The following is a 27,829-nucleotide window of genomic DNA, read 5'->3' on the forward strand; positions in this document are numbered from 1 at the left end:
CAAGAAGGAGAAACATGATTGCTACTGCTGAACCCAGGACAATGATATATATAATCCAAAAGGGACAAACCTTTTCAGGAGGCACCAAGCAGGCAATCAATCGTCACTCATTGCTGCCCTGTACCGGTCAGAGAGAAGCCAACTTCCACAAGAAAGGAGTTTTTTTCCTTCGTTCACTCAAATGACATTGTCAAAGCCAGAGGGTGAAGGGAAGCTTCACACTGACACTACAGAGGACAACCACAAGCCTCTGGATGATGTGCTTCTACAAGAGCCAGAGGAACAGCATGTGGTAATGAGAAACTATAGGTGGAAGAGTCTGTGAGTAACCAGGTAACACGAGCAGAGCTATCAAATACTTGTGCCTTCTGCACCAGCTCTCAAGTTTTCTCTAAGTAAAAGCCAAGCCTTATGTTAAAATATGTTCTTGTATTACAGTTTCTTCCCCCTCACAAAACTGCAAGAGACCGCTTAGTCACACAAGATCATTTATCAGTAAAGAAAATACAAATTTACTTTTATTATAACCATAAAGAGGCGTTACTTTAACAATTAGCTGTACATTCAGCACTCAGGTATACATCTGTGCCAAAAATGTCAATTCTCTTACTGCTAAAAAAAGAACACTTCTCCTCAGCGATGCACTGCCTGTGCTTACAGGATGTTTATTGTCTCTGTATTACAGTTATCTTGACAGACAAGCCTCAGGATACAGAATATAGCTTTACTCTTGGACCAAAATAGGAGGCAACATTTTTATTTTAAAAAAATTAAAAACAGCAAGTTTCTAGTCAGATAATATAAAGCATCTTAAATTAATCTTTTGAAAGTATTTACACTATTTGTAAACGTAAATATCTGAAACTGTACATGTTTAAACAAATGTTCATTTAGCAAACAGGCTGTATAAACTGATTGCTCTTCTTATCTTTCAATCAGCTGTCCTAGAGCTATCTGGGTATTCTAAAAGAGAAAAAGACCCCAAGCACAAGAGTGACTACTGCAACGAGTTACCCTTCATGCCCTACCTGTACAACGTGTGTATTAAGTCAGACATAACTCTGTACAGTGACCATGTAGTCCTTCTGTAAAACTTTATAAAAAACAAATATACATATATTACAATGCACTGGACATTATTTTACAGCCTGTATTTCTACAAGTAAAAACGAAAGGACAAGTTATCTTCCTTGTTAGTTCCTTTAGTTAATTTTTAAGGAGTCATGTAAGGTTCTATCAGTACCATTTACGTACCTCACAGCACCACTGCTGCAACACTTCTCATGGTAGGTTTAAATCCTACATTAGTGTACAGCCATGTGATTTATAACAGGAACATCCCTAAATCAAAACACCACCAATGTGCATGGAAATTTCGACATATTTAAAAGTACAGAACAGGTTTTATAAGCAAGTTAAAAGTCTGCCATTTAAATCACCACATTTTTCTTTTGCAGTGCAGCACAATGAAGACTTACACACCAAGACACCCAAAAGCTGCTTGAAGTGTTTCATTCCATTAATGACCAAGTGTTCAATAATGACCAACTGATGCACACTGAAAAGCGTGCATTGTTTACTGGTTACCAAGTCCTTACCCTCTGTTCACAATGCTGATATGACAGGCTTGCACATTCAATTTCTGTCATCCCCAAACCCTCTTATTAACACTTCCTCCAGCACACAAAGGCTGTGAAAGTTCGTTTCAGTTCCCACTTTAAACTATGTGACACCACCGCTTAATCTTGGGTAAGGAAAAAGCCCACAACTCTAACCTAAGTACCTGAGAACCTCCACGTTAAGCTTTGCTGTAAAGCATCTGAAAACATGCAGTTCCCTCAGAACTAACAGAAGTTATATTGCACAGCTTTTCACTGCAAATCCCAAGGATCTAAGATTCCTTCCATGATGAAGGTCCGAGCATGAAACTTTAGGTCAGACCTCACAGCTCCCAATCAGTATAAGAAAAAGAGCACATCCAGCGTTTCAAGAAATGCTTCACATGCGGGAAATAAGTTTTCCCAACTAAGAACATGTGAATTATGCTCAAGCATGTGGTGGATTACCAGGATTTTCATGGGAGTTAAAGAAAATCAGAGCATGCTTGCTTAAGTCAAATTGTCACACCAATGTGCTTATATCCAAGCTTTGCAAATACCTATTACTGCTCCCATTTGATTCTCTGCACTTTATTTCTAGTGTCTTTGAAAGTGTAACTTTTCACTGCATACGTCAGATTATTAAAGGAAAAAAAGGAAAGGCTTTTACATTTAAAAAAAATGGGATTTCAACTTTGAAAACATCCGGATAAAGCAGTAACTAAGCTTTCATAAGAGTGATCAGAAAAGGGGGTTTGGTTTTGTTTTCTCTCCCCAACGTCTCAAGCCAATGAACAGGAAAACCTTTAACAAATCAATAAAACTGTTTTGTTTTGTTGTTTTGTTTTTTTTTTCCCTAAAACAAGGTTAAGCAGCCTGGATAGTTGATGCAGACTGAACTGCACAGTGGGATCCTTCGTTTACTTCAAGCAAATGTCTTTGCATTTCCTTCACTGGCTGGCATTCAGCTGAAGATTTTTCAAGCAGCCTCACTGTTGGGCTACTTGGACATCGATAAGAGTAAGTTTACCTGAAAGACAAAAGGAAAGCCTGTATTAGACACAGCAGCTAAGTTTCAGAATTGATGCCTTATGTTTTAACCTTTAAACAGGATTCCTAGGAAGCACATAGAGACTTGGACATATCACAAGAAGACAGCTACAAAACAACTGGCCAAAATTGCCAGTCAAATGCCTGCTCAGAGGCTTTTTAAAACATAATTGTTGACCATGCTGACTAGTTATTTCAGCAGTCACAACCTAATTTGTCAAAGTTTCTAAGATGACTTTATGCCCTGTCAAGCAATTCCAAAAAATATGCACACTGGCAAGGTAGTCTACTCCATAAACCAGATTTTCTGTTTAAATACTGGCATCCTAGGATAATCACAATTCTATTCACATTCCCTGGACCACTAAGGTCGAAGCAAGATTTTTTAAAACCTACCTGGCTTCTGTCAGAGCATCCTACTACAGAGATTTCTTAACCCCAATCATCTCTGAGACTAAAGAGCTTATCATGTAGGGTTACATTCCCATAAACATCTGCATATTTTCCCAATGCAATTTACTTCAAATAAACCCTTGTAATTCTTCCTCATGCTTCCCAAATATAAAAGTTGCTGCTTTTTGTATTTGTCAAAAGCCAAGCTGCCTTCACACCCACAGGCTGTTTTAAAGCCTATTCACTAGTTTCCTATCTCTCCAAAAAGACAATGCCCAGAAATGGCAAGACTCATTGTACAACTCAATCCCCAGCAACATCAATCACCACCTTCAGTTTAAAACCTCAAAGGGATATTCATTAAAATAACCCAAACAAAACTTCCTTTTAGTTGAAAGCCTAGAGTTAAGATAAAGCCCTGTGTTTAATCATCCAGGATTAAGCGGAACAGTAAATAAAGATTCTGAACACGGAAAATACTAAAAATGATAAAATGAATGTTTGAAAAAGTCAGAGCCAGTCACATGAAAGAGCAACTGATAAAACAGGGAGTTTCAATATATACCTGTTCCATTGAAGGACAAGCTATGATCTGGAGATCTTCATTACTAAATTCTTCCCTTAACAAAGCATGGAGTTTCTGGAACATTTGCTGAATGTTATTCTTTTCAAGGAAAGAAGAAAAAACTCAATATTAAAAAACACAACACTCATCTCAAACATGAACCAGAATAAGCACAGTGTACACGGAATAGCTACTGAAGTGGATCAGGTATGGTGAAGTGGTCAAGCTTTAAGAGCTTTTCTTCTAAAGCAAGCCCCAAAACAGCTACAATGAATTCATGTTGGCTGCAAGATAAAAACTTCAGCTACGACATGCTAAGCTGGAAAACCTGAGTCCTACGACTTAACCTGGCAACTTAAAATTCAAGTTTTCTTCTTTCAATGGGTTTACAGTAATGAATCTGCATCATGCTCTCTGCCTCCAGTGCTTCCATCCATGCATAACTGACCAAGCTATACTGGTTTCGGACGGGACAGAACTCATTTTCTTTATAGTAGTTCTTATGGTACCACATGGAAGATGCACAGAATGAAAAGAACCAGTTAGTCACATGTAACATGAGTTATGCAGGCTGCGTACAGTGGAGAGGAGGACAAAGTCTGTTTTGTTTGTTTTTTTTAAGGTAAACATACCATTATAAAACTTGGTTTTTATCATGTGACTTTTCAACAAGCTTCTCAGATCAGGGACTCCACAGTGATTGTAATAGTTGCTCACTACTACAAGTGCATGCTATTTGTTACTGGCTGGACTGGTAGCCTAGAATAATTCTACAGATACGTGTCTGTATGTGTACCTGCATATATATACTTATATGCATACATACATTTATATAGATATGGTATATATATAGACATATAACCACACATACACAGAAATACAGGGTGAATGATCCCACAAAACGTGTTTAAAGTCTTTAACTAAATGAGGGCACATCACCTACAGGAAATCATGCTGAGGTACATCTAGCAATACTCACTTTAACCGGCTTAAACAAAATTAATTCTGTATCTTTATTGGACAAGTATAATGACATGCTTCGCAATGTTGATGGCAGCTTTGTTTTTATTGTCTTGTAAGTGGAAGAGACCACATCGTTGATTTTTGCTGAAAGCAAAAGAAAATATGCTTAATAGACTAAAATGGCATTCTGCAAGTTGAAAGCTACACTCCAGAGTATCACCTCCACTTCAATGGGGCTGATCACAACCACAGGTCTGAGTGAAAGGGAAAGACGGGGTGACTGGGCTGTGCAGCATCGAGCCATCACACAACCATAACACACCAAACAGGGCTTTTGTTTTGGGACCTACTGAACACACCAGCCTCTCTTTCCCTGAAGAAAATGCATCCAACCTATTTTTTTCAAGCTATCACATCCTCCTGAGGCTCCTCAAGCCACAGCCTTCCAACACCAACAAAGTTCTGCATAGGCCCCTCCCTAGAAAACTTGCCTGGGAAATAAACAGTGCTAGCAAAGAGAACAGCATAACACAAATTCTCCTCACTGACTACAGGCCACATCTGCAAGAAGGAAGGCTGCACAGCCATCTGGATTTTTAATCAACCAGACAGGAATCTTCTCTCAGACAAGACCTTCTTTCTTTATTGCTAGGTATTTTAATGATTTTACAAGATCTCCGTTTAAAGGGCAGGGGAAAAATACATTTTGTAGCTTTAAAGTATCAAAGTTAGCATATTATGGTGGGTTTTTTCCTCAGTTTCTACTGTATCTAATCTTCTGACTACTCATGCTTCCCAGGCAAAGAAACAGCAGAAGCCTCTTAGATATGCCTCTACACACATAATTATCTCCAAATAAACATTAAAAATACTCCTGCAAAAGCAGAAGATGTTAACTAGAAGCTCAAGTTAGTCCTTGAGAGTGCCTGACCCATGAAGCAGCACTGAATTATGAATGAACATGGAAGGCTTTGCATTTTAAGAACATGAGGCAACAGAAGGTTCCAATGTATGAACTGGAATAAGCAGATTTCTCAGCATCACCCAGAAGCACAACTTTGTAATGTGAAGAACAAAACAACCCAGTAACACCTGAACTACTCCAAGTGTTCCTACAAAGCAATCACATTTGAATTCTTAAGAAACGGAAACAAAGCTGGATTCCATCTTTTCAGTGACAGGAAAATTAAAAGGATGTAGGTACCAAATGTACAGACAATAAAAGCTTCAATGCAGACTCTTTTTTTTTTTTTTCCTACAAAAGCAAAAGCTTTATCATAATGTAATCAAATAATTCCTTAAGCATATTGCATATGCAGTTGCGGAAATGCTGTTTCCATGCAAGAACAATCACAGCTTGAGAATAGTCAAGTCATTCCTCTAGTGCACCAATTAAATACATATTCTGAAGTTTGTCAGGTTTTGATTTAGAGATATCTTAAGACATTTAAAGTAGCACACAGGTAAAAATGGAAGCCAGGATTTTCAAGAAAAAAGACAGACAGTTCTCAGGTACTTAGAATTTTTCCAAATCAATCACAGTCTCACAGTCCAAATTAATCTAGCCAGCTTTTCAGATTCCTGTGGTTTAGAAGCGGGGCACACAGACTCATGACATTTGAAATACTCAGGCCCCATACAAAGCAGCTTATATTGCTCTACCAGAAATGGTGAATGGAAAAGGGTCTTTTTCTCCATTTGATGAGAAACTTTCAGGAGAAGTTTCAAAGAAGTAAATGAGAACAAAGAAAATACCTGGTTGCGCCCAAGGTTGCTGTGAAAGGCTGTACTTCGGACCTCCTTGAGTAGCTGTTGTTTTTAAAGCAGTTACCTAAAACAAGTACAATCAACAAAATTAGTTTCTTACACAACAAAGTGACCAAGTAACAATTGCACAAGTCTCTACTGCAGTATTCCCTGTTCTCTCCTGCAGTATTCCCTGTTCTCTCTGTTCTACACAGGGGAAGCAGCTTGACAGAAATGCAACCCAAAATTACAACCACGATCACTTCCTGAAAGTGAAATTCAAAAAAGGATTAAATTTACTAAGATGCTTAGGCACCTAAGGATACAAAACCTCAAATGAGATTTATACTTAAGCATGTCAGTCAAATGCCCCATATTCCCAATGAATCATTGAATCACTTGAACAATCTGTCAATCTCACCAGTTACCCATCTATATTTTAGACATACCATTGACCCTGCACCCCAGCATGACAAACATCAGTAACTTTAGTGCTGTAATCTTCTAAATTCTCAAAAAACAGCAGCTGGGATATTTGTAATGTCCCTGCAATGCTGTAGCCCCAGTTTCTGACACGTCATGCCACTTATTTTCAGTACATATGGATCCACATCACACTTTCCATTTTCCAGAATAGATCCTGCTGCATGGTCTTCTCAAGATACCTAGAAATCCTGGGCTCTAGAGCAGGTTCTAGAAAGAATTGTAATGAGGCATCTTTCTGTTCCTACCCCTAGGGTGCCTAGTCTTTCTGACCAACTTTTATCAGGAACTTCTGCTGCAAACAGGACTTGGGGAGGAAAATCCTGCTCAGCAAGCACCACACTGGTGTAAAATATGCTGAGAATAGAACATTTAAACATACTTCACAGCCATACTCCTAAGGCCTCCCTCAAAAACCCACATGACCCAAGATTTTTGTTTTTTGAAGGCTTACAAATTCAGTCAAGGTAGTTTTTCTGCAAACAGAAAAACTGCTGCCAACTGTTTCAAATCAATGAAACATTAAAGCTTCTTTACCAAAGAGCATAAGGGATGCTTTCAAAAACAAACTATGTCATGTTCCTTTAATCCATTAATCTCAAAGGTGCCCAGAAAATTACTGTTGGAATTTATAAGGAAACATGACCTTATAATAGGAAATGCCAGCATCTACAGCTAATCAAAACTAGCAGCTTCTCCTATACCCAATTTAATACTAATTCACTTGCCCTACCAGTATTTCAGTCAGGTTAATGAACATACAACATGTTTGTACCTTCGTCATGAACTCCTCCAGCTGTTCTATAAACTGCTTGGTTTGCTGCTGAATAAACTGCTCACAAGCTGATTTCAGATGACGATCTACATCTTTCTTAGAGTCAATATAGTGTTCTCTGATTTCTGGGGTACCCTTGAACAGAAGACAACAATTCTCTCCTTTTTATTTGCCAAAGATCACCACCCGCTTAAATGACCCATTTTTTCTTAATGCAGTACGACTCCATATTACCTCCAGTAAGAACTGTATCAAGGCGTTGTTGCTGTTCAGCCTAAAAAATCTTGAAACTGCCTTAGGGTTCAGGATTTTAAACGCTGCATCTGTGAATCAGAAAGTCACTCACACTGTAAGTCAATGGGACTCACTTCCAGGAATTAAAAACTTTAATCACTCATTTATACCTAAAAAATGGCCTAGCATGATTAGGACTATCACACTGATGACTGCACTGTAGCTAGGTGTGGATGCACAAGTGCACACGCACAGAAGCACACAAAGCTTGATCCACTAGTTTTTCATTGCCCCTAATGGTAAACCTCAATCTAACAGCTGCACAGTCAAACCAGATAAATACATTACATGAACCTAACAAATGACTGATACCAGCTATAGTGTTATCAGCATGCAAACTGTGTGAGCTCTATTCCCTTTATATCTACAAGTAAAAGACTTTTACATAAGCTGTGTAGTTAAGCATTTATGAACAATATTGCAGAATTTGGCCCAGGTTGCCTGGGACAACAAAATACGGTTGCATGAAGTAACTTAGAACTGGCATTATTTTCCTTTGTGCCTAGTTATTTTAGTTAGGACTAAACAAGAAAAGACCAAGGTTGATATACACTCATGTTTTGTGGTCTCTACAGGAGTCCCAAGAAGGAAAAGTAACAATGTCTGCAATTAGCACAAGAATCTGACATTATTCCTATAGTGTTAACAGGATGCTGTCAACCTGAAATTTGATCAAATTGGAAACAAGTAAAATTATCAATACAGTTTCAGTATGGCTTATTGCTTAATGACATTCATTTATCATCCTACACATTCATCTGCCTTTGTTTTTTTATTAATTTCAAAAGCAATTTGCACACTTCTTGCTATATAAAACAATGTGAGGGAAACAAGATGAGTTAAAGAAATGCTGCCAAAGGTATTAAACAAAAAAGGAATACCAGACATGTAGGCATGTAGGTTTTGCACTGAACTAAGAATCTGCACTCCTATGCAGTTAAAGGAAATTGCAGACAAAGGTTCATTTTGCTCTCAATTATTTCCCAGAAACTTCACTGATTCCACAAAGAGCTTAAGTTCTGATTAGAAGCATATGAGCTAGTCAGTGTAAAAGTCATTTCTCTCCACTGTACACTTCACTTACATGAACCTTAGCATTACATTAGTTTTACATTAAGCAGTGTCCCTTTGTCTACAAATCCCAAATTAAATCTATGTGCAGAAAGCTTGGCTAGGACACAGTAAAACTCCTATTAGTCATGTTATTAGGCACTTATACAATTCAACCCAAATATAAAAGCCCTACTAGCCTTAAGAAATCCCTTCAGAATTAAACACAATGTACATCTTTTCAACACCACTGCCATCCCCAAAATAAAGTGGTTTTCCATTACTTACCACTACCGCCTGCAAAACACTGGCTGGCACAAAAATTTATTCAATTAAATGAAAATGGAGAACAAACTTGTGTGTCAGCCAGGACAAGACACCAAAAGGACGTATTTACCCTTCAACCTCCAGTCAACTAGAAACTACTCAACAGGTAGGAGGTTTCATTGATGTTCAAATGCAACATGTGAAATGGTTAGTGCAAGAATTGTTTGCTTCAGAGTTAAAACAGCAGCATATTAGATGGCAGGAAAGAAAAGTTATTTCTTCAGCTTTCTCTTCTGGAATAGAAGAAGAGAAATTTGACATGTTTTCAATTATTCTTCCCAATATCCTTACAAGCTTGACAAGTGCATGACAGTTCACTTTTGTATTTAAGAGGGTTTTCCTGCCTTTTACAAAGAAACCATAGCACAATTTAAAAATCATGACCATGGGCACTACTTTACTTTCCCTTTGGACAACAGACGTGGTTTCTACATAAAACTATCCAGCAATACTGTTTACTGAACTTGCAACATAAGAAATCCTTTTCCAAAACAAAAACTCACAGTAAGGTCTAAAGAATGGTAATTAAAGATATTCCTTTAAAGTGTCAGAAAAGGGGAAAGACATCTTTGTGCAACAGTACATTACTTAGGTCTTCTTAAAAAAGACTGAATAAGTTAGGTCAGCAGCAAAAAGCAGACACATTTCATACATGAATAAAGCATTTGTTAGACATATCTTGAATAACCCTCAATAGGGGAATGGTTCTATTATTTTCAGAGAAGCTAAGAACAAAGCAAGAGATTAGAACAAGCGTACAGATCATTGCAAGTGAACATAAAATAAACCCAGAACTTTTGCTGGCACATTCAGGGAGGACAATCCCATCCCATTCTGTAGCCAGCAACTGTTTAGTACCTCTAGTTTTCTTAAGGTCCAGGGAAATTTCCTTAATGGTGAAATCAGTGTGGAAAGGAGCAATTTGTTCACGAAGAATCAAAAGATGTTTTATTAAGAAAAGCTGTCCGTCAACCTGGGTCTACAGCACAAGAGAAAGAACATGCATTACAAGAGCATTATTTCAATGCCTTCACTTTTATCAGTTACTTCCTATAACAAAATTAATACTAATAATCTTACTAAGAAGCTTTTTCCATTAGCCTGTAGTGCCATTACTACACTCTGGGATCAACAAATCCCACTTGTGTCTGTTCCCAACACATTGCTCTACAGAAGCAGACTTTATTTACATTTCTTAGAAGAATTAGATTACAGATTACGTATTACTAAATGTCCACATTAAATACAGGTATCCATTATTTGAAAGCTACAAACTTATTCTTCATAATAGCCAGGAATTATTTCAAGTAATTCATATAATTTATAGTCAAAAAACATGAGGTTCTAAATTTTTTTTACTCATTACGATGATTTAAAAAAAAAAAAAAGCCAAACAGTTTCTATAATAACCTTGATTAACGGTGCTCTTGTGCAAAGGTCCTACAAGGCATTTTTCTCATGCCATTAAACACAAAGCTTAGTTAATTTCTAAACAGTACAGCAAAGATAGAAAGAATAAAACAAGGCCAAGTTCACACCACTAAGACAATGAGTTTTGCACTGCTTGGTATCTCAGCTATGTGCTTTATACTGCACGCTGCTTTTAACCTTTGAAGTTCATGGCTCATTGAGGTAAATGAGGAGGACCCAAGAATTCAAACTTGCTTTCGCAAGCTGGAAGAGAACTTCTTTTGGTATAACGGTATATAAGACAGTGACGAAGAAATCAGATTTAAATCTGCAGTTTGAACAACTAGAACTGTTTACTAAATGTAAGTGCTGGAAGGTTTCTTAAGTTTGTGGGTTTTTTAGTTTTAAATACATAATTTCACCAGACAATGTTAAATGAACATGCAGCAAGAATCAAGTGGAACAGATCTTAGTCCTAATACAACCTATCTAGGGTTCACTGCAGGATGACTTTCATCCTATGCAATACTTTAGGTCAATGCTGAGCTGATATGCAGTGCTGAAATGGATAATTACAGTAGAACTCTGAATCAATTACATATGAAATGTTTTTTTGCTCAAGCTAGAAGCAAACATGATTTGAATTTCTTTTTAAAGATAGTATGTTTAACACTTTCTAAAGGACACTCAAAAGACACACTTCAAACCAGCTCTTCATTTCTAAAAGCAACTAAAACCTTTTTCATCATTAAATATTTACGCTAATACAAATCCACCAATTTTGGATTATACTATGACTTTCTTTTTTTCCCATTAAATTCACTTCCTGGCTGTTAGGAATTTAGGAAATTACTACAGTATTTGTATTAAAGGAAATGTGACAAAAGGAAAAAAGGTTTAGTCCAGCTATTAAGGCAACACTTAAAGTTACAATGACTTGATGAAACTGCACTGAATTCTGAGCAACACACTGGACCAAATGTTTTAATAACAGACACTTCTGAGCAGACAACACTTAACAAATCTTCCCAGTGAATTTAATACTTCAAAAGACACTTGAAAATTCAAACAATGGAGGCAGAGAGAAAGAGAAAAGAGTAACAGGCAATGAAAGCATACAGGGAGCAGAGACTTCTAGCAGAAATTTTTCTTTAGGTACCACTTGATTGATCACATGAGTTAGAGCAGCCTGTAAATACAATTGCTAGAATCTGTATTCCACCTTTTCAGACAGGCTAGCATGTGAATCATTATATTTGCTTTACAATACATTAACCATAACTAAAAGCTGGCAAATCCATCAGGTCTCTGGGGGCAGAGCAATATGGTTTCACTGAATTCTGAACAACTGCTTCATGGCTTTATACATATATGGCCGGGGAAGAAAAAGAAATCATACCCAAAGCACAGATTCTAACCTTGTTCCTGCTGATAGAATCAGCAGCTCCCAGCAGTGAGTGAATGCAGGCAGATAAGGCCTCTTGAGATAATCCCTGAAACACTGCCCTCTGCAGGGAAAAGGAAATGAGACCAAAAAAAGATGTTAGCAAAGCTTAAAACAGAATTTAAGAGCTGTAGTTTACGAAAGATGCGCTTACCAGCACATAAAAGTCTAGATTAGTTAGCTACAAACACATCTAACTGCAATAAGAGGAGGATGGAATATTCATACATAACAGGTTGCTACAGCATTTAGTTAGCCTGGGTACAGGTATGAACAAGCATACCCTGTTCACTCTCTGTCTCTGAATTTGGACCTGAAGAGTGCCATGATTAGTGATACCTCAAGCATTCACAGCTAACAGCATGAATGATGCTCCCTGGGTAACCTGACTAGACACTTCATGTGTGAGGGTAACTATCTGTGTGTCCAATTTACACATGCAATAGACATGAGATCATTCCACTGAGCTTAACCTCAAGCAAACTCAAATTACTTCACGCTTGCACAAGGTTAGTAAACAAACATAACAGCTGCCATGGCCCAAGTGACATGGAGTAACTCATTAAGCTGCAACTAGATCACATGGCTGAGCTAGCTGTAGGAACACAGCTCGCCGCCACCAGCACTCCAGCGCAGTACCTAACAGCCCTGACTGCCCTGAGACTTGCCAGCGTCACTTCATTCATGTCTTCTCCTGTCTACAAGGTGCAGGCCAGATGTAATAGCTCTACTAGAATATCTCAGAGAAAAACTAAATAAATCCCTATGCAGATACACTACTAGAAATGAGCCTGGCAAACAATGCAAAAATGACCTCATTTCCGAAGGTCTAGTTGAAAACAAGGGCAAACACTCATTTATCTTTAATGAGATTGATATATTAAACAACAAAGTATTAGTATTTCCCAGCTTTTTAAGCAAATAGCATCTTGGTAGCAGTTTTACATAACACATGTATTTTGAAATGCATTAGACGTATCTAATAAAGACACAACATACACAAAAGTAAAAACACTGGCGTTACGTATCTCAGGGTCTTACTAGACTTCTGCTTTTAGGTGACAGACATAAATCAAATTCTACAGGGCAAATCTCAAAATACTTCTGAAATAAACACTGCTTTTGTTTCTATTATAGAAGATTCCTACTGGCTTAAACTTTGGAAATGTCTCCCACATTTTGGAAGGTGGAAAGATGTGCCACAAAAATTTTTGAAAAGAATTCCAAAATATGTGAGTAGTAGAGCCACCATTTTTTAGACCAGAAACATCACTCTCTGATGTCCTGCAAAGCACATAGCAAGAAACATATTCACCCAGTAATTTCAGCAATAAAATCATTCTCTATAATTGACCCAGAACTTCCTATTTTCTCTTGCCCCATTCACTTCGCAACTTTGGTGTGATAAGTATCTTGAGCATCAGACAATGAAGTATTTCTGTAATAGCAAAAGCAATAGATGTAAAACCAGTGCCTTTTTTTCTAATTCTACAAATATAAAATTGTGTTGGTGACCTAAATTTGTCAGCTCACTTGTTTTACATAAAGATGGCAACAAAAAGATAACAGAGGCCAGTACTGTCCATTCCAAATTTACATTAAAATATTTAGACATGGTACTGCACACTTCACTTAATAAAAAAATAGATAAAGAAATTTTTGCATACATCTATACATCTGTACAGTTTGGAGAGACACACTAGAGTCCTTCTGACAGTAGGATACCACATTCCATGCAGATCTGCTGGTGAAATCGTGGTCTGGTGCCTGGGATTAAGGGTTTCTGCTGAACCTGTTTAAAAGTAAAACACACACATGAAAAACTTGACCATCTCTCCTAACTGAAGACAACTGCAATATCATAGAATCATAGAATGCTTTGGGTTGGAAGGGACCTTAAAGAGCATAAGTTCTAACCCCACTGCCACAGGCAGGAACACCTTTCACTAGACCAGTTTGCTCGAAGCTCCACCCAACACGACCCTGAACACTGCTAGGGATGGGGCAGTGACAGCTTCTCTTGGCCAGTGTCTCACCACCCTCACAGCAAAGAATTTTTTCCTGTGTCTAATCTAAATCTCCCCTCTTTCAGTTTAAAGCCATGACCCTTTGCCCTGTCGCTGCATGCCTTTGTAAAAACTCCCTCTCCAGATTTCTTGAAGGCCCCCTTTAGGCACTCGAAGCTGCTCCAAGGTCTCTCCTGAGCCTTCTCCAGGCTGAACATGTCCAACTCTCTCAGCCTGACTTCACAGGAAATGGTTCGTACCAACTACACTTTACCGTGACTCCACATTAAGACGACATACTTTATTGCATGGAAAGAGGTTAGGTTTGGCTTGGCTTTTTTTACTTCTGAGAAGTCAGTACTAGATTTCTCATGTGTGGAAAGCACATGGCGTGAAAGAGATGAATTTGCTCTCAGGCATGGCCTGGCTCGACCTTTTTTAATGAGTTAGTTTTACAGGCCTGTCTCCAAGGGCGCACCCTCCCCAGCTTAGCTCAACAGCTGAAATGATAAAAAAAATTACTGGAGGAAAATAACCATAGGAGATAAAAAACGGCTAGTGACCATGCAACTACAGGAGCTGCTCAGGAAGAAAAAAAAAGGAAGAAAAACCCATTCAATCAATTTTTTAGTCCCAACTACCTCATGATACAAAAAAATTTGTAGATAGGCTGAAGAGGGTTCAGAGAAAAGCCACAAAGGTGATCAAAGGAGTGGGGAGCCTGTTGTATGAGGAAAGGCAGAGAGAACTGGATTTGTTCAGCCTAGAGAAAAGGAGGCTCAGGAGACACCTTATTGCCGTGTTTCACTATTTACAGGGAGGCTATAAAGATGATGGAGACACCCTTTTTACAAGGAGTCATATGGAAAAGACGAGGGATAATGCGTACAACTTACTCCTGGGGAGATTTTGATTGGACACAAGAAGAAAACTTTTAACAGTGAGAACAATCAGCCATTGGAATAATCTCCCCAGGGAAGTGATGGGTTACCCAACACTGGACGCTTAAGATTTGGCTGGACAGGGTGCTGACACAACTAGTCTAGGTCATCCTTGTCTAGAAAGGCTGGACCAGATGATCCTTAAGGTCCCTTCCAACTTGGTATTCTATGATCCTATGAATCTTACTTCTTGAAGCTTTCCTTTCTGCTGGAGATAATCCTGGATTAAAAATGGATTAAACAGTTTCAGAAAGTGTATGGTTTGAGCACCATGTTAGTAACAAAAAAAAATAACAGCAAGACCAATTCTGTCATGAGGGAGTTGTAAAGATAAGAAAGTGCTCCTCCTGGGTAACCTTTGTAGTAATTCCGTATACCCAAAATGGATTTGCACAACATGTGATGGACAAAAGGCTTGTCTTACTTTCATTTTGTCCCTAAATCCTGGGAAACATCTTAGCCAGTAGCATCAGAACTCTGGTTCTAATTAGCAACCACTCACACAGGTAAAATTTTAAGTTTTACCTAATGACAGAATACGCACTTGTGAGGTTTTTGTGTCACCAGTGAAGGAATGGTCTAAAATAATTTAGCAGTATCTTTCTACCTTTTTGCAACAATAGATTCATTGTCATAGTAATTAGAAGTCCTGTAAGACCTTAGCTGTCAGTTTGAGGGTCCTAGGCTATTTATCAGTCACTTCAGCTTCTGCAGCAGGCACTTAAATGGGAGAGGCACCTTGGAAGGGCAAATAATCTCAATTATCTCAGACACTTAACTTCACATTACACCATACGGGTTCCTTCCACCTCCTGAATGCAGGTGGGATTTACAGGTCTTGTGAATGCCACACACTTGTCTTGAAGCAAGATGAGCTCCACCCTCAACATGATTTATGGAGTCCAGCTAGAAACAGCCAGAAAGACCTTTGCAGGCCTGGCAAGCCAAAAGCAAGAAAATACCGAGTAATCAAAAGAAATAGGAGAAACAACTGACAAAGAGCTGAAAAAGGTGATGCTGGGAAAAATAACACTATAATGAACAATTTAAAAGTAAAGGGAGAAATTATTTATGGCTCTTAGACAAAAATTTAAAGGGCTGCAACACTCAAATGACTGAAATTTAAAGAGTCACGTTTCCTGGAATTTGCTTCCAGTTCACTGTAATTTATAGGCACAAAGGTCACATATTTAAAAAGACTATATTCTGAATTAATGTAAACCACTAAAATTACTGACTAGTTTCAGTAAGTGGAAATGCATTCAAAGGAAGAAGCTGCCTTCCCAGGTAAAGGCACGCAACAAAGACACTCCTAGATGCTGAAAGCATTCATTTAGGAGACGTGTCTGGCACACCAAACCACTCTTCACACTTCTTAGTACAGCTAGCAAACAGAGGAATCCTTAGGCATGCATCTTGATGGTAGGGCTACTCTGCAGTAGAGAATACCACAGTTCAGTTTTATATAAAGTACAAATAGATGCTGTCAGATATACTAGTAGTTGCTTCACAGAACAGACTGCACTGGAAGCACAAAGAAATGCCACACAAAGAACAAGATTAAGTTCTTCCCATTCAGGAAAAAAAAAAGTTATTAAGAACCCTGAGACAAAGTTTACTTTCAAAATCTCTCACAAACCTCTCTAGGAAAATAACCCTTTAAGATACATGAAAATTTCTCATTGATGATTCAAGTTAATACCTGCTCTCCATGAGCTTTATGCATTAATTTGACAACATGAGATCTATTTCATACCAGATTTAACTAAGTTGCAGGACTCGGGATCTTCTAGCCGGACATCTGAAAATGAAGCTTCAGATGGCAGCCTCTTCTGCTCCTCTTTTAAACTCTGTGCAATTTGCTGCAGAGGAAGATATACCACAAAACTGTAATCTTTTTTTCATCCTTAATTTAAGCAACATTACGCTGCTTTGATTGCAACAGAGAAAAGCACACTAAATTGCAACAGGAGTCAGCTACACTCAGCTCCCCAGTGTTTCAAAGACATTAAAAGAAATAGATGTTTCCAAAACAGTAGCAGAAATGTTTCAGTATCAATTTAAGATTCACAAATATTACACAGATCTGATTAAAGCACTGCTCTTTCCATTTTGCCTTGTTTTACTGATCTCTAAATAATAACCACCAAAGTCACCTAGAAAGAGAAACTTAAATAGGGGAACCCAATTCAATATTCACCTAAATTTCATACATGTAATTCTTGTGATGCCTTTATTCCTATAAATGATATATGTAGATGGCCCCAAAGTACTCTCTAGTTTATTCCTTGCAGGATTTCAACAAAAAGCTTTCCTCTAACATTACTCAACATTTCCACACTTCAACATTTTTCACTGCTTGGTCTGCTTCAAAGGAGTGAGAGACAGCAAGAATGGGCAAGTATCTGCATTAATATTTGAGCAGAACAGCACAAGAAATATTTCTGTCCTGTGCTTTTATCATTTTAATAATTCATTTATTCTCTAAATAGCAAGGTTGTAAGGTTTAAAAGCAATCAAGTAGCAAAAATGAATGTCAAACCAGGCAAAAACTGGAGTTTTTTGAGGACATATGAAGAGCAGCATAATTTCTCAATTTAGAATGAATGGAAAACTCCCTTTCTTCTTCCTCCTAACTGAACAGCCAGAGGACCCTAGTTAGAAAATAAGGTCTCGTACAGACTAAGTACCTGCACTGCTTGCCCACAGAAGTTACAACTAACATTAAAATGTTCTCGCAATCATTTTTTATCCAGTTCTATTCACACCATTTTAGAAAACAAATAAACAAACAAATCTTCACTCCTAAAGCTAATACTGGTCAAACTTCAGACTACTAGTTGTTCTCAACATATAGATCCCACTTAGCTACTTCTCAATTATTATTTTTGCTTTTCCTTCAAAAGCTTTTTAGTCTTTATACTTCCAGTATAAAGGTCAAGTATCCTACAAACTCACTAGCTTCAGGATTTGTAAATGCTTTCCTAAAAAAGCTATGAATGTCCCCACCAAAGCATAAACTGTAACATAATAAAAACTTTAGAGATGTATTATGACAAGATTATTGCAACATGTGCTCAGTACTAAGAAGTTTCTTTCAGTGTTTGTCTGTCTACAGGCAAGAATGGAACACACCAAAATACACATATATGTATACATATAGCTATGAAGCTTCTGTGTTTTATACAAGTAGTGATCCTGAAGTCAAATAACAGGTTCTCTACCAACTGGTCAGCTGCCATAAGTCGTACAATTTTCTAAGCACCATCAACTATTCTGACAGACAGATGGAAAGCAGAATAGAGCAATAAATCTGGATCTTGACAATCCATGCTGGAATTGCCATTCTTGGTCATCTCAATCCTTTGACAGCTTGGGCTTCTCATTATAAAGTGAATGACAACTTTTATTTTGGGAAGGGTCTTTATTATGACTAAACCTTTCTATGCAATAATACTTTTCAGCTGCATATCAAATGCAGTTTGCTCTAGTCAAAGACTTAAAGTCTCTCATTGATCACTTTTTTATTTCTGTGAGTAGTTTCATTTTGAAATCTGTCATCAATAAAGTATTAACCTTTTAAAGTAGAATTAGTAAATAGAATCAGTTTGATTCCTTTCAACAGGAATATTGACTCAAAGGGCTTGGAATGACTACAAAAATAGCTGATAAGAACTTGAAAAAGGCTACTGGAAACCACTGCTGCCATATTAAATTATTAAAAGGTACAAGCAAGTCTCCCCTCATACTGTTTGAGCATAGCATATGACAGATGCACCAAACATTAGTTAACCAATAATTTTGAAAACAAACTTGCAGCTAACTATACCTGTCTAAGGCTTCAACTCTGTCAATAAGCTGTCCTCAACTCCAGCTCAACTAGAAAATACACTGCTTAATACCTACTACTTCTGAAATTAAACGAAAATTTACTGTTATGAGAGGAAATGCAGAAGATTCAGAATTAGATAAAAATGTTAACTATGAGAACTATTGCCAATTTTACCGAGTTTGACAAAGTGTTTTCTGACATCTAGTTTAGGGTCATAACTCAATCAGTAGGTGCAGGCTTGATAGCATCAGTAACACATAATACATCTGAGAACTAGAAAACCACAAGTGCAAAGCACTATACTGCACAACTGTATATGCTGCATATAAAAAGTAAATGAATTAAGGACAATAAAAAAAGCTGATGCTATACCTCCATCATTTCCAACTTGTCAGGATATGCAAGATCACCCGGAGCAGGCTTGTAGCCTGTGATATCAGTCTGAATGTAAATGTGAGTCCTATAGACAAGGCGTTCTTGTACATCTTCTAACATCTGCTTGACACCAGCTGCAAATGCACCCAATTGTTCAGCTGACAAAGGTTAAAAAAAAGGCACAAATTTGTTAATTTGATTACAAAACAAGCTTATAGACACAGAAGTTTGAAGCATCACATATAGAACAGTCACAAAACTGCCTTGCTGCAGAGGAAGTCAGACTATTTTTGCAATGGCATCATGCAGACAGATTTGTGACAAAATTACTGAAATTACTGAACTCCATACTTCAGCCACTTCATCTTCCTAAATTTTCATTAGATTGTGAAAACGCAGTCTCACACTGATGACATCAGATGCCATGTTAGAAATAAGCTTTATAGTTATTTCAGACCTGGGAATGTCAAGTGGCATTTTAGCCTGGACACCAAATCAATGTGTTTTGGTTCTATCATAACCAAAGCCTGCAGTGTGACTGCTGAGAGCTGACAAGCTAACTCATCTACCTACCAGAACAGATGATCCAAAGCAGCTCACGTCCAACTTAAGAACTATCATATCAGCCTAAGGTTAAGTAGTAGAAAGTCACTTCTTAAGATCAGCTGCAAGATTATATCACCAATTTTTATCTCATTCCAAAGAGTGTTACAATTCTGCTTCCAGGAAAATGAGCAATTTTTCATGACATTGGCACAGCTTCAGAGAGAAAGAGTTATGCTGTGCTATATACCAGCAGCCAAGAATGATTTCCGTTTGTTGCTTGATGCAAGGTTAAGATTGTGAAATAATTCCAATCATACTAAAGGAAAGAGATACCAGATTTTTTTCTCATGTTCAGCTCACTTCTATGAGACTGTGAACTCTGATCACTTCCAAAACTCAAAAATCTCTACCAGCTACATAACTCCTCTGTTGAAATTACAATTTCTAGTCTGGGAAACACTAAGTCAAGAAGAATGAAAAAATCAAGCTTGCATTCCTTTGTTTTATCGTCATGCATGAAGAAAGCCCCACATGGATGATGCATTAGCAGGGCCAAGCAAAGCAATTCATTCATATAAAAAGTTCATTTAAATCAAACCCGGTGCACATACACACACTGGATGGTTGCTTGCTTGCATTTGTACAATCTAGAGAAAATAGGGCTCTATAACATCAGTAATACAGACCTTTCATTATAAATGAAAAAACATGATTTATTTAAAATAACCTAACCTCATCTTTGACATGTTTAAGACTTGTTAAAAAAAATCTGGGACTTTTTTTCCCCTACAGAATTTAAGAATTTTATCAGTTGAGATGAAACTTAAAAAAATCAGATTCCATCTATCAGTTACCATTGTTCTGTACATGATCTTCAAGCATTTCATTCTTGAGAATCCCGCAGAGTTCGGAAAGTGTCTCTAAGTGAATGACATGGATGATCATTGGCCTCAGGACATCATAAAGTGAAAGACACAACTTCTCCAAGAGTTCACTATGAAGAAAAAATAAAACAAAGCAAAACACTTTCAGGATCCTGCAATACCAAAATGAAATTTTAATCACAAACATGAATTACTTTATAGCAAAGATTTTTAGTGGAGAGTGGGGAAAAAATGCAACACAGTATAATAGAAGACTTTAGAAAGGACTGTTCAAAACATGAATCCCTGATATCCTACAAAGACTTTTAAGAGATGTAGGATACTAACTGCTTAAACTGGTGGCATAGTTTTTAATTCATTTTAAAAGAAAACAACCAACCAACTAACCAAGACAAAACAAAAAACAACTCAACCTGTTAAAAAGGGAATATACTGCAAACTGGTTTACCTGGCTTCTGTGTAAAGATATGTCCTGCTGAGCTTTGAACCATATCCCAGATTTCCCCTTGAGAAAAGGTTCACCTGATTACAAGTATTCAATAGTTTATTAGAACTAGAAGAGGGACACAAGGGGAGAACCCTGGTAACCTTTTCTGTAACAACTTCCAACACTGCAGCACACGCTTTCCCATCTAACTGAAGTTATGATACCAATGCAAAATGAAACACCAGGAATCCTACTTGGATTTTTTTCTTTCCTGTACAAAGTGATGCATATTTTGGTTAAGACACCAGTAACATTCATTCTAGACATTTTTGCCATTCTCAATGCTCCCTTTACTAATCACAGATTAGCTAATAATGCTGCTGCCACTAGCTGAAAATTCAAGTAATTCACCAGTTAGACTTGGAAATATAAACACTAAGAATAAGCAAGTATTTACAGTGTGGTACAGTTGTCAAGTTTAATGCACTGTAATTTTTTTTCCTAATTCACAAAGAATGTCTGGCAACAGGACAACAACATTTCAGTTCCTTTCAGACTGTGGACTAAAAATGCTCACAAGAGAACGTTCACAGAAGAAACATTCTGAGGTCTCTCTTGTATTCTACAGGTATACAAACAACTTGATGAAACAGCAACTCCCCATGCTATAAGCAGAAACAAAGAAAGCTTCAACAGCCTTATTACTAAATACAACACTCAATCTCAGATCTCTACTCTTGGCTAGATTTTTTGTAAACTCCTTTATCTCTACATAGATACCCGGCTATTATGACTTCAGATCACCACAGCATTTCAGAAAAAAAAAAAAAGTTATTGATTATGTAGCTAAGAAAAATCTAATAAAGTAGAAACTATTTGAATCATTTTCCTCAAAATACTTTACTTAGATTTAGGGAAAAAAGAGAAGCAAGTTCTTACAAAGGAGGTAAAACTACTTTTCATCAAGATTCAAAAAAAAATCCGAAGCCTCTTCTCATTATTGGCGTGAAGTGCAATAAGGATGAAACTTCTGTCTCAACAGCATTTTACACTGTTAACAATTAGGGATGTTTATTTCAGGATTTACACTGAGATAGCTAAATTGGTTCTTAAGATAATGTAGTTAAGTCACCTCTAATCCTGAGCATGTCCCACTCAAGACCTCAATTCCTCAGAAAAGACTGCTACTACTCTGCCACTGTGGCTTATTTCTAGTATGTGTTTACAGCTTTCCTTTAGCTTTAGAGGACAGGGAAGGTAGTAGGCAGTATTTTTTCTAGGTTACACTTATTCAAGTCATGCTGCACTTAATTTTAAGATAATACAAACTCAAAACTAGTGTTTTAGTTACATTAATAGGAATATACTTTATTTATGAACATAAATATTTAGAAAGGGAACATGACCTGCACTAATTTCAAAATTAAATATAATTATAAAACATGCCAACCAATTGGAGAAGGGGCATAACCCACTCAATTGCTCTAGTATTACAGGTCTGTTGCAAAAAAAATTGTAATACTTTTATAATGCCACCACCATGTGAAGACAACAACTTGTCCCTCTTATAGACCCAGGCAGACCATATACAGGTACTGTTCTTGTCAGGTGCCTGCTACCCTGCCTTCTGTTCAGCCCACATACAGACACATGCGAATACTCCTTGACAATAAGGGCAGCTCACTAACTCTAAATCCTTGGTGAAGAACAGCTGGAATTCATCAGTTTAATTTTACACGAAAGTAAATGAAAAGCATTTCTGCTACTGACTATGCAAACCACTGGCACAGAGGCAGTACAAAACCAGCTGAGAGCTGTAGCACTGTAAACTTTTACACCTATTTCCAAAGTAACTCTGTCTTTATCCCTTTCAGACCACCAGCAGAGCATTTACATAGATTATTTATGGAGCAAGTAAACTACCAGCTTTGCTTGAATTAAAAAAAACAAAAACAAAAGAATACCAAATTCTGACACGTAAGGGGATTTTGTTTTCTTGCTAGCTCTTAACAAACCGCTTCAATACAACCCTATTTGCATATAACATTGTCTGCTATATCACAGCACAGTAAACACAACATGCAGTAAAACAAAACCAGCATGTACCACCTACTCCAGTTTTGGTGTTGGTTTTGTGAAGAACTCATTGTAAAGCTGGTGCTCATCCTGGCATACATGGACCATAAAGGCACAACCGCTCCGTACCTGTATTCACAGAAATAAAATTAAATTGTTTTCCTGGCACCTAGCACAGGAGTTATTACAGATATTATTGTATATTTTATCATTATATTATATATTGTATTATCATTACTACTACAGTTCTGGTTAAATGGAAGCTTTGCAAAATTAAAAATTGAGATCAACTATAAAATTAAGGATTGAAAAAATGTCACTAACCAAATAAAAGTTCATTGTGCAATTTCTGTCCCTTTTTGGTTCTGATGAAATTTAAGTAACCACATTTTATGCTCCTCTGTGAGGCTGGTAGTAGTTTTACTAAGTATTAGTAAAATTTTAATGATCCAAAACCACAAACAAAAGTGACAATTCTGCAGGTAAGCAACTATTAAATAAGTACATTTTACTTGGGAGAGGAGGGGATTAAAACATAACAAAAACACCACAACACACGATTACTTTACCTACCAGAGCACAATGATCTCTGTTGTTCTGACTGGTTAATTCTGTAACAGTGCTAGCGATACTTGGACTAAGCAAAAGCTCCCTCTGGTCAAGGTAGCATTGATGGATTTCATTGAGAACTTGTTGATATCTAGAAAAGAAATTAAAACAGTAACTGCATCCCAAAGCTCATTTCCTATTAAACATAAAATTAATACTAACACCCTATTTTAGGGTAATAAATTCAATTTTTAAAACTTCCTTTTGAACAAATGATGCGTTAAACAGTACTTAAAAGAATTAAAAGATTTTCAAAACTTAGAATTGAAAATGAACTGTGTAGACATACTCACTCTGGCATTTTTTCAGATCTTTGCTCTACTTGTTCAATAAGTGTCTACTCAATAAACAAAAAAAAAGTATTATCAGTAAACAATTTTTCTACTAATTGGAAAACAGTTTTCAGTATTTTTCCTAAGGACACAATATGCAATCTTTGGACATTCACACTTGCACAGTATGCAATCCTTGCATTCACACTACTAACCAATTCAAACCCCATTTTCATAGTTTCCTTTTCAACAATTAGTTACCACCCTACTTACTCTGACTTTGGGAGCAGCTGCTCTGAATTTTACATAAAACAGCGTGAAGGCATTGTCAGAATTTGGCACAGCTGAAGGATCCTGAAAGAAGAGATGAGTAATGGGGTTAAAAAGAAAAACACTGTATTTGGCCTCTAATAGTTAACATCTGAAATATTAGGCTCTGAAACAGGGTACTGATTCTTTATGCTTCTACTGACAGTAGAACAGCACTTTGCCATTTTTTACCTAGAAAAGCTTTCTCATTTCAGAACTCTGATAAAGCCAGATGGAAGAACAGAAAACCCAAACAGAAGTTTCAACCAACAGTCTGCAGCAAAAGTAATGTTTTCAATAATTATGCCATTCAAGGTCAGGTCGGACAGAGCCTTGGTCAACATGGTCTAGTGTGAGGTACCCCTGCACATAGCAGGGGGGCTGGAACTAGATGATCTTAAAGGTCCTTTCCAACCCTAACCATTCTATGATTCTTCATTAGAGACAACAATTTTCTTTGGATCTGATACAGATTGTGGCTCCTTAATCTGTAGTACTAAAATGGAAAAAAAATCCCCTTTTACATGCCAGTAAAAGTGAGTCCCAGTATGGAGAAGCTAAGTTTCAGCTCACATTCAAGCTTCAATTGGAACGTCAAGTTTTGAGGCAGTTACCCCTCGGACTCCCAAGCTTAACCAGGCAGACCCCTTGGACTTAAAGTACTAATGAAGCAGAGCAGAGACCCAGCTTAGCCACCAGGCTTTTTTCCTCTTATCCCCATTGATGACAAAATGAAAAGCAGATGTCCTTCCCTTGAAACAAGGTGGGGACACGAAAACTCTTCTGCCTTCCCCACCTCTTTTCAGCCCTTTGAGCATTCTGATCATCTTTCTACAAATACAGATCAAATCCCCAAATACTCACATGTGAGAACCAACAAAGAACATGAAGATCTCATCAGTCCCTTTCCAGTCCTGACAAGACCTCTTGTTGTGTTGCAATAGGAAATCTCAATGCTTGATCACAACTAAAGACCATTGGTCCACTACTGCATATCCAGATCTAATGACTGCTTTCATGTCAGAAAGCAGACATTAGATATTTGAGAGAAATGTGCAAAACATCCACAAAATCCCCACGTAGATGGGAAAGAGGTCATCTGAATCCTAAGAGAGGTCTTCTCCCTGACTTAAAACTGCAAAGCAGCAATTCAAGTCACTTCTTTCTGTAGATGTGCTTATTATGAGAGATGTTCAATTCTGCTTGAATTCAGCTTCATCATCAATATCCATTGGCATCAAACCATACTATGTTGCTTTCTTTAGTTTTGTACCAAACATGAAAAATGTTTCACGCCATTTAACAAGGATCATCACTCCAGGAGTATCCTTCACAAGTTTCCAGTAAGATTGTCTAAAGTCCCCTTCCTTTATGTCTGTCAGTTCTCAATTCTAGCATCTTTGTATTTCACTGATTATCCCTCACAACAAGTCTGCCTGTAACAGGACTGCGCATGAGGCACAGAACAATTAATTGGAGAAAAAAAAAAGGGGGTAGACATTTCCCTCTGCTTTCTCTTCTGCCAAAATACTGCAGCATGAGACTACTAACATTTTAATGAAAACAAAAAAACCTCCCTACGCACCTTTATGACTAAATCACACTGGAGTGAGTGGGAGTAAAGCACCCAACTCTTCCCTGTGACTCTCTAACTTCTCTGTCAACACTTTAAAACTAACCAAAAGATACCACCAAAACTGGTAGGAACCTGTCACAGCTATTCTCTGCAGCTACACAAACCTTTCAAAAATATTTAGATGACCAAGAACACCCAAAAATACTTACTGGAATATAATACTGACTCATGTCATAAGTTAGACTTGTGCTTTAACAGTTTTCATCCTATGACACCCAGCTCTTGTATACTTTAAGCACTCCCTGCAACTTCTCTGTCTCTAACTACCCAACTCCAAAACAGATCCCACAGTACCTATCTTTCTCTTGTGCAGCCTTCCCATCTGGCAACAGAGATAGCAGCATGCACTAGAGCTGATTCAGTGCACAAACTGGTTCAGGAAAGCATGCTCTCTGGCCTGCTGGTTGATGCCCCCCCTAACAGTCATTTATCCACCTCTGGCCTTCATTGAGGTTACCGTCTACCTACCTCATCACCCACTTCTCAATCTTCAATTTCCAGGACTTATTAATTACTACTATTTTAAAATCTTTTGGATCACTAGTTCTCTGACAGATTCCATTGGAACTTGGCCAATCTACACAAACACTGTGGAAAAGGACTGACCTGTTTTCAAACAAAACTGCTCGCACCACCCAGCCTCCAGGAAATAAAAAGAGAAGAAAGCTGTACAGTGTTACAACAGACATTTCAGGACAGCTCGAGTTACCACTTACAGATTCACCTTACCCTTTTCATTAACTGGCTTGTGAGGTTCTGCAATGTATTCACAGTGTAAGTCTTGATAAGGTGCATAGCTTTAGAAAGGCATTGTTTAAACTTTATCAAATATACAGGATAATCTTTAAAATTCGGCTGAAAGAAATAAAAAATCCACTTTAATTATGAACAATAAAAGTAAAAAATTATCAATACTTAAAATACTCTTTTTACTAGCTAGAAATGTAGCAGTTTATAAAAATTAGCAGAATGTTAAATATATTCAGTAAATATTTAAGTTTATAAACCATCATAATTGCTTTCTTACTGTATTTAGCAGACAGGACATTTTGAGGGGTAGGGGGGAGGGAACACCACAAAAATAGTATGAAGACATAGTTTTGAAGCTATTAAAATTTAACCAAAACCAATACAGCATTACTTACATGCGATGAAATATATGCAATACAATCATCAAGCTTAGCCAGCATGGGAATGAATCCTTCACTGTTCACGGACAGCGTAGGGGAATTCAATTTCTTTGGAAAACAAGACAAAGCATCATTGTAAGAAACCCAAGTAACTTAGTGCTGGTGATAAACTTCAAAAGATGGATACACCTTCATTTTCTAAGACTATTAACAGTGAAATAATACTTACTGTGTTGATGTTTTCCAGCTCATTAAAATAAGAAAGTTTCTGCTGGATGTTTTCAGCCAGGTCAACTAGTTCTGACTATTAAAAAACAATAAATAAAAGAAAATCAGCAACCTAGGAAGTAGCTCAAATATATATTTTTTATGTATATAAATATATATATATTACTCAGCCTCCCTTTCAGCTCTCAGCACACACCAGTGTTAATTAGCTGTAGGTAATATGAAACTAAATAAGTGCAATAAAAGATGCAGAATACAGCAGTGTTCTCTTGCTCTCTCTTACCAGAGAAAGACACATTACTCTCAATAGTGTATTTAAAAGCACACACTTTTTACATGTTGGTCAGCATTCCACAGATAACACTGCATAAAAACAGCAGTGCTGTCATCAGTGTTATAGAGAACTGTAGAAATCCTGTATTTCAGGATTGGATACTTAAGAAGTTCTCCCTTATCCAGT

General features: G+C 37.3%; 1 protein-coding gene across 2 annotated transcripts in view; it reads right to left on the reverse strand.

Moving 5' to 3' along the window:
- Positions 1-485: 485 nt before the first annotated feature.
- Positions 486-27,829, reverse strand: part of COG3 (component of oligomeric golgi complex 3) — a 33,246-nt gene continuing 5,902 nt past the window's right edge. For both annotated transcript variants that reach the window (XM_057426938.1, XM_057426939.1), the window contains 19 exons: positions 27,371-27,445; positions 27,157-27,249; positions 26,741-26,866; positions 24,340-24,420; positions 24,088-24,131; positions 23,759-23,885; positions 23,223-23,314; positions 20,653-20,792; positions 19,250-19,410; positions 16,802-16,907; positions 13,766-13,890; positions 12,073-12,162; positions 10,103-10,223; positions 7,808-7,896; positions 7,574-7,708; positions 6,325-6,400; positions 4,586-4,713; positions 3,607-3,705; positions 486-2,628 (listed from right to left, as the gene is read on the reverse strand). In XM_057426938.1, coding sequence (XP_057282921.1) covers positions 2,599-2,628; positions 3,607-3,705; positions 4,586-4,713; positions 6,325-6,400; positions 7,574-7,708; positions 7,808-7,896; positions 10,103-10,223; positions 12,073-12,162; positions 13,766-13,890; positions 16,802-16,907; positions 19,250-19,410; positions 20,653-20,792; positions 23,223-23,314; positions 23,759-23,885; positions 24,088-24,131; positions 24,340-24,420; positions 26,741-26,866; positions 27,157-27,249; positions 27,371-27,445 — 1,938 coding nt within the window. In that variant the 3' untranslated portion in view covers positions 486-2,598. The remainder of the gene's footprint in view (positions 2,629-3,606; positions 3,706-4,585; positions 4,714-6,324; positions 6,401-7,573; positions 7,709-7,807; positions 7,897-10,102; positions 10,224-12,072; positions 12,163-13,765; positions 13,891-16,801; positions 16,908-19,249; positions 19,411-20,652; positions 20,793-23,222; positions 23,315-23,758; positions 23,886-24,087; positions 24,132-24,339; positions 24,421-26,740; positions 26,867-27,156; positions 27,250-27,370; positions 27,446-27,829) is intronic.

The sequence above is a fragment of the Pezoporus wallicus genome, unplaced genomic scaffold (genome assembly GCF_028554395.1).
Source record: "Pezoporus wallicus isolate ANWC-B61680 ecotype Strahan unplaced genomic scaffold, APGP_CSIRO_Pwel_v1 contig_7113, whole genome shotgun sequence".
NCBI lineage: Eukaryota > Metazoa > Chordata > Aves > Psittaciformes > Psittacidae > Pezoporus > Pezoporus wallicus.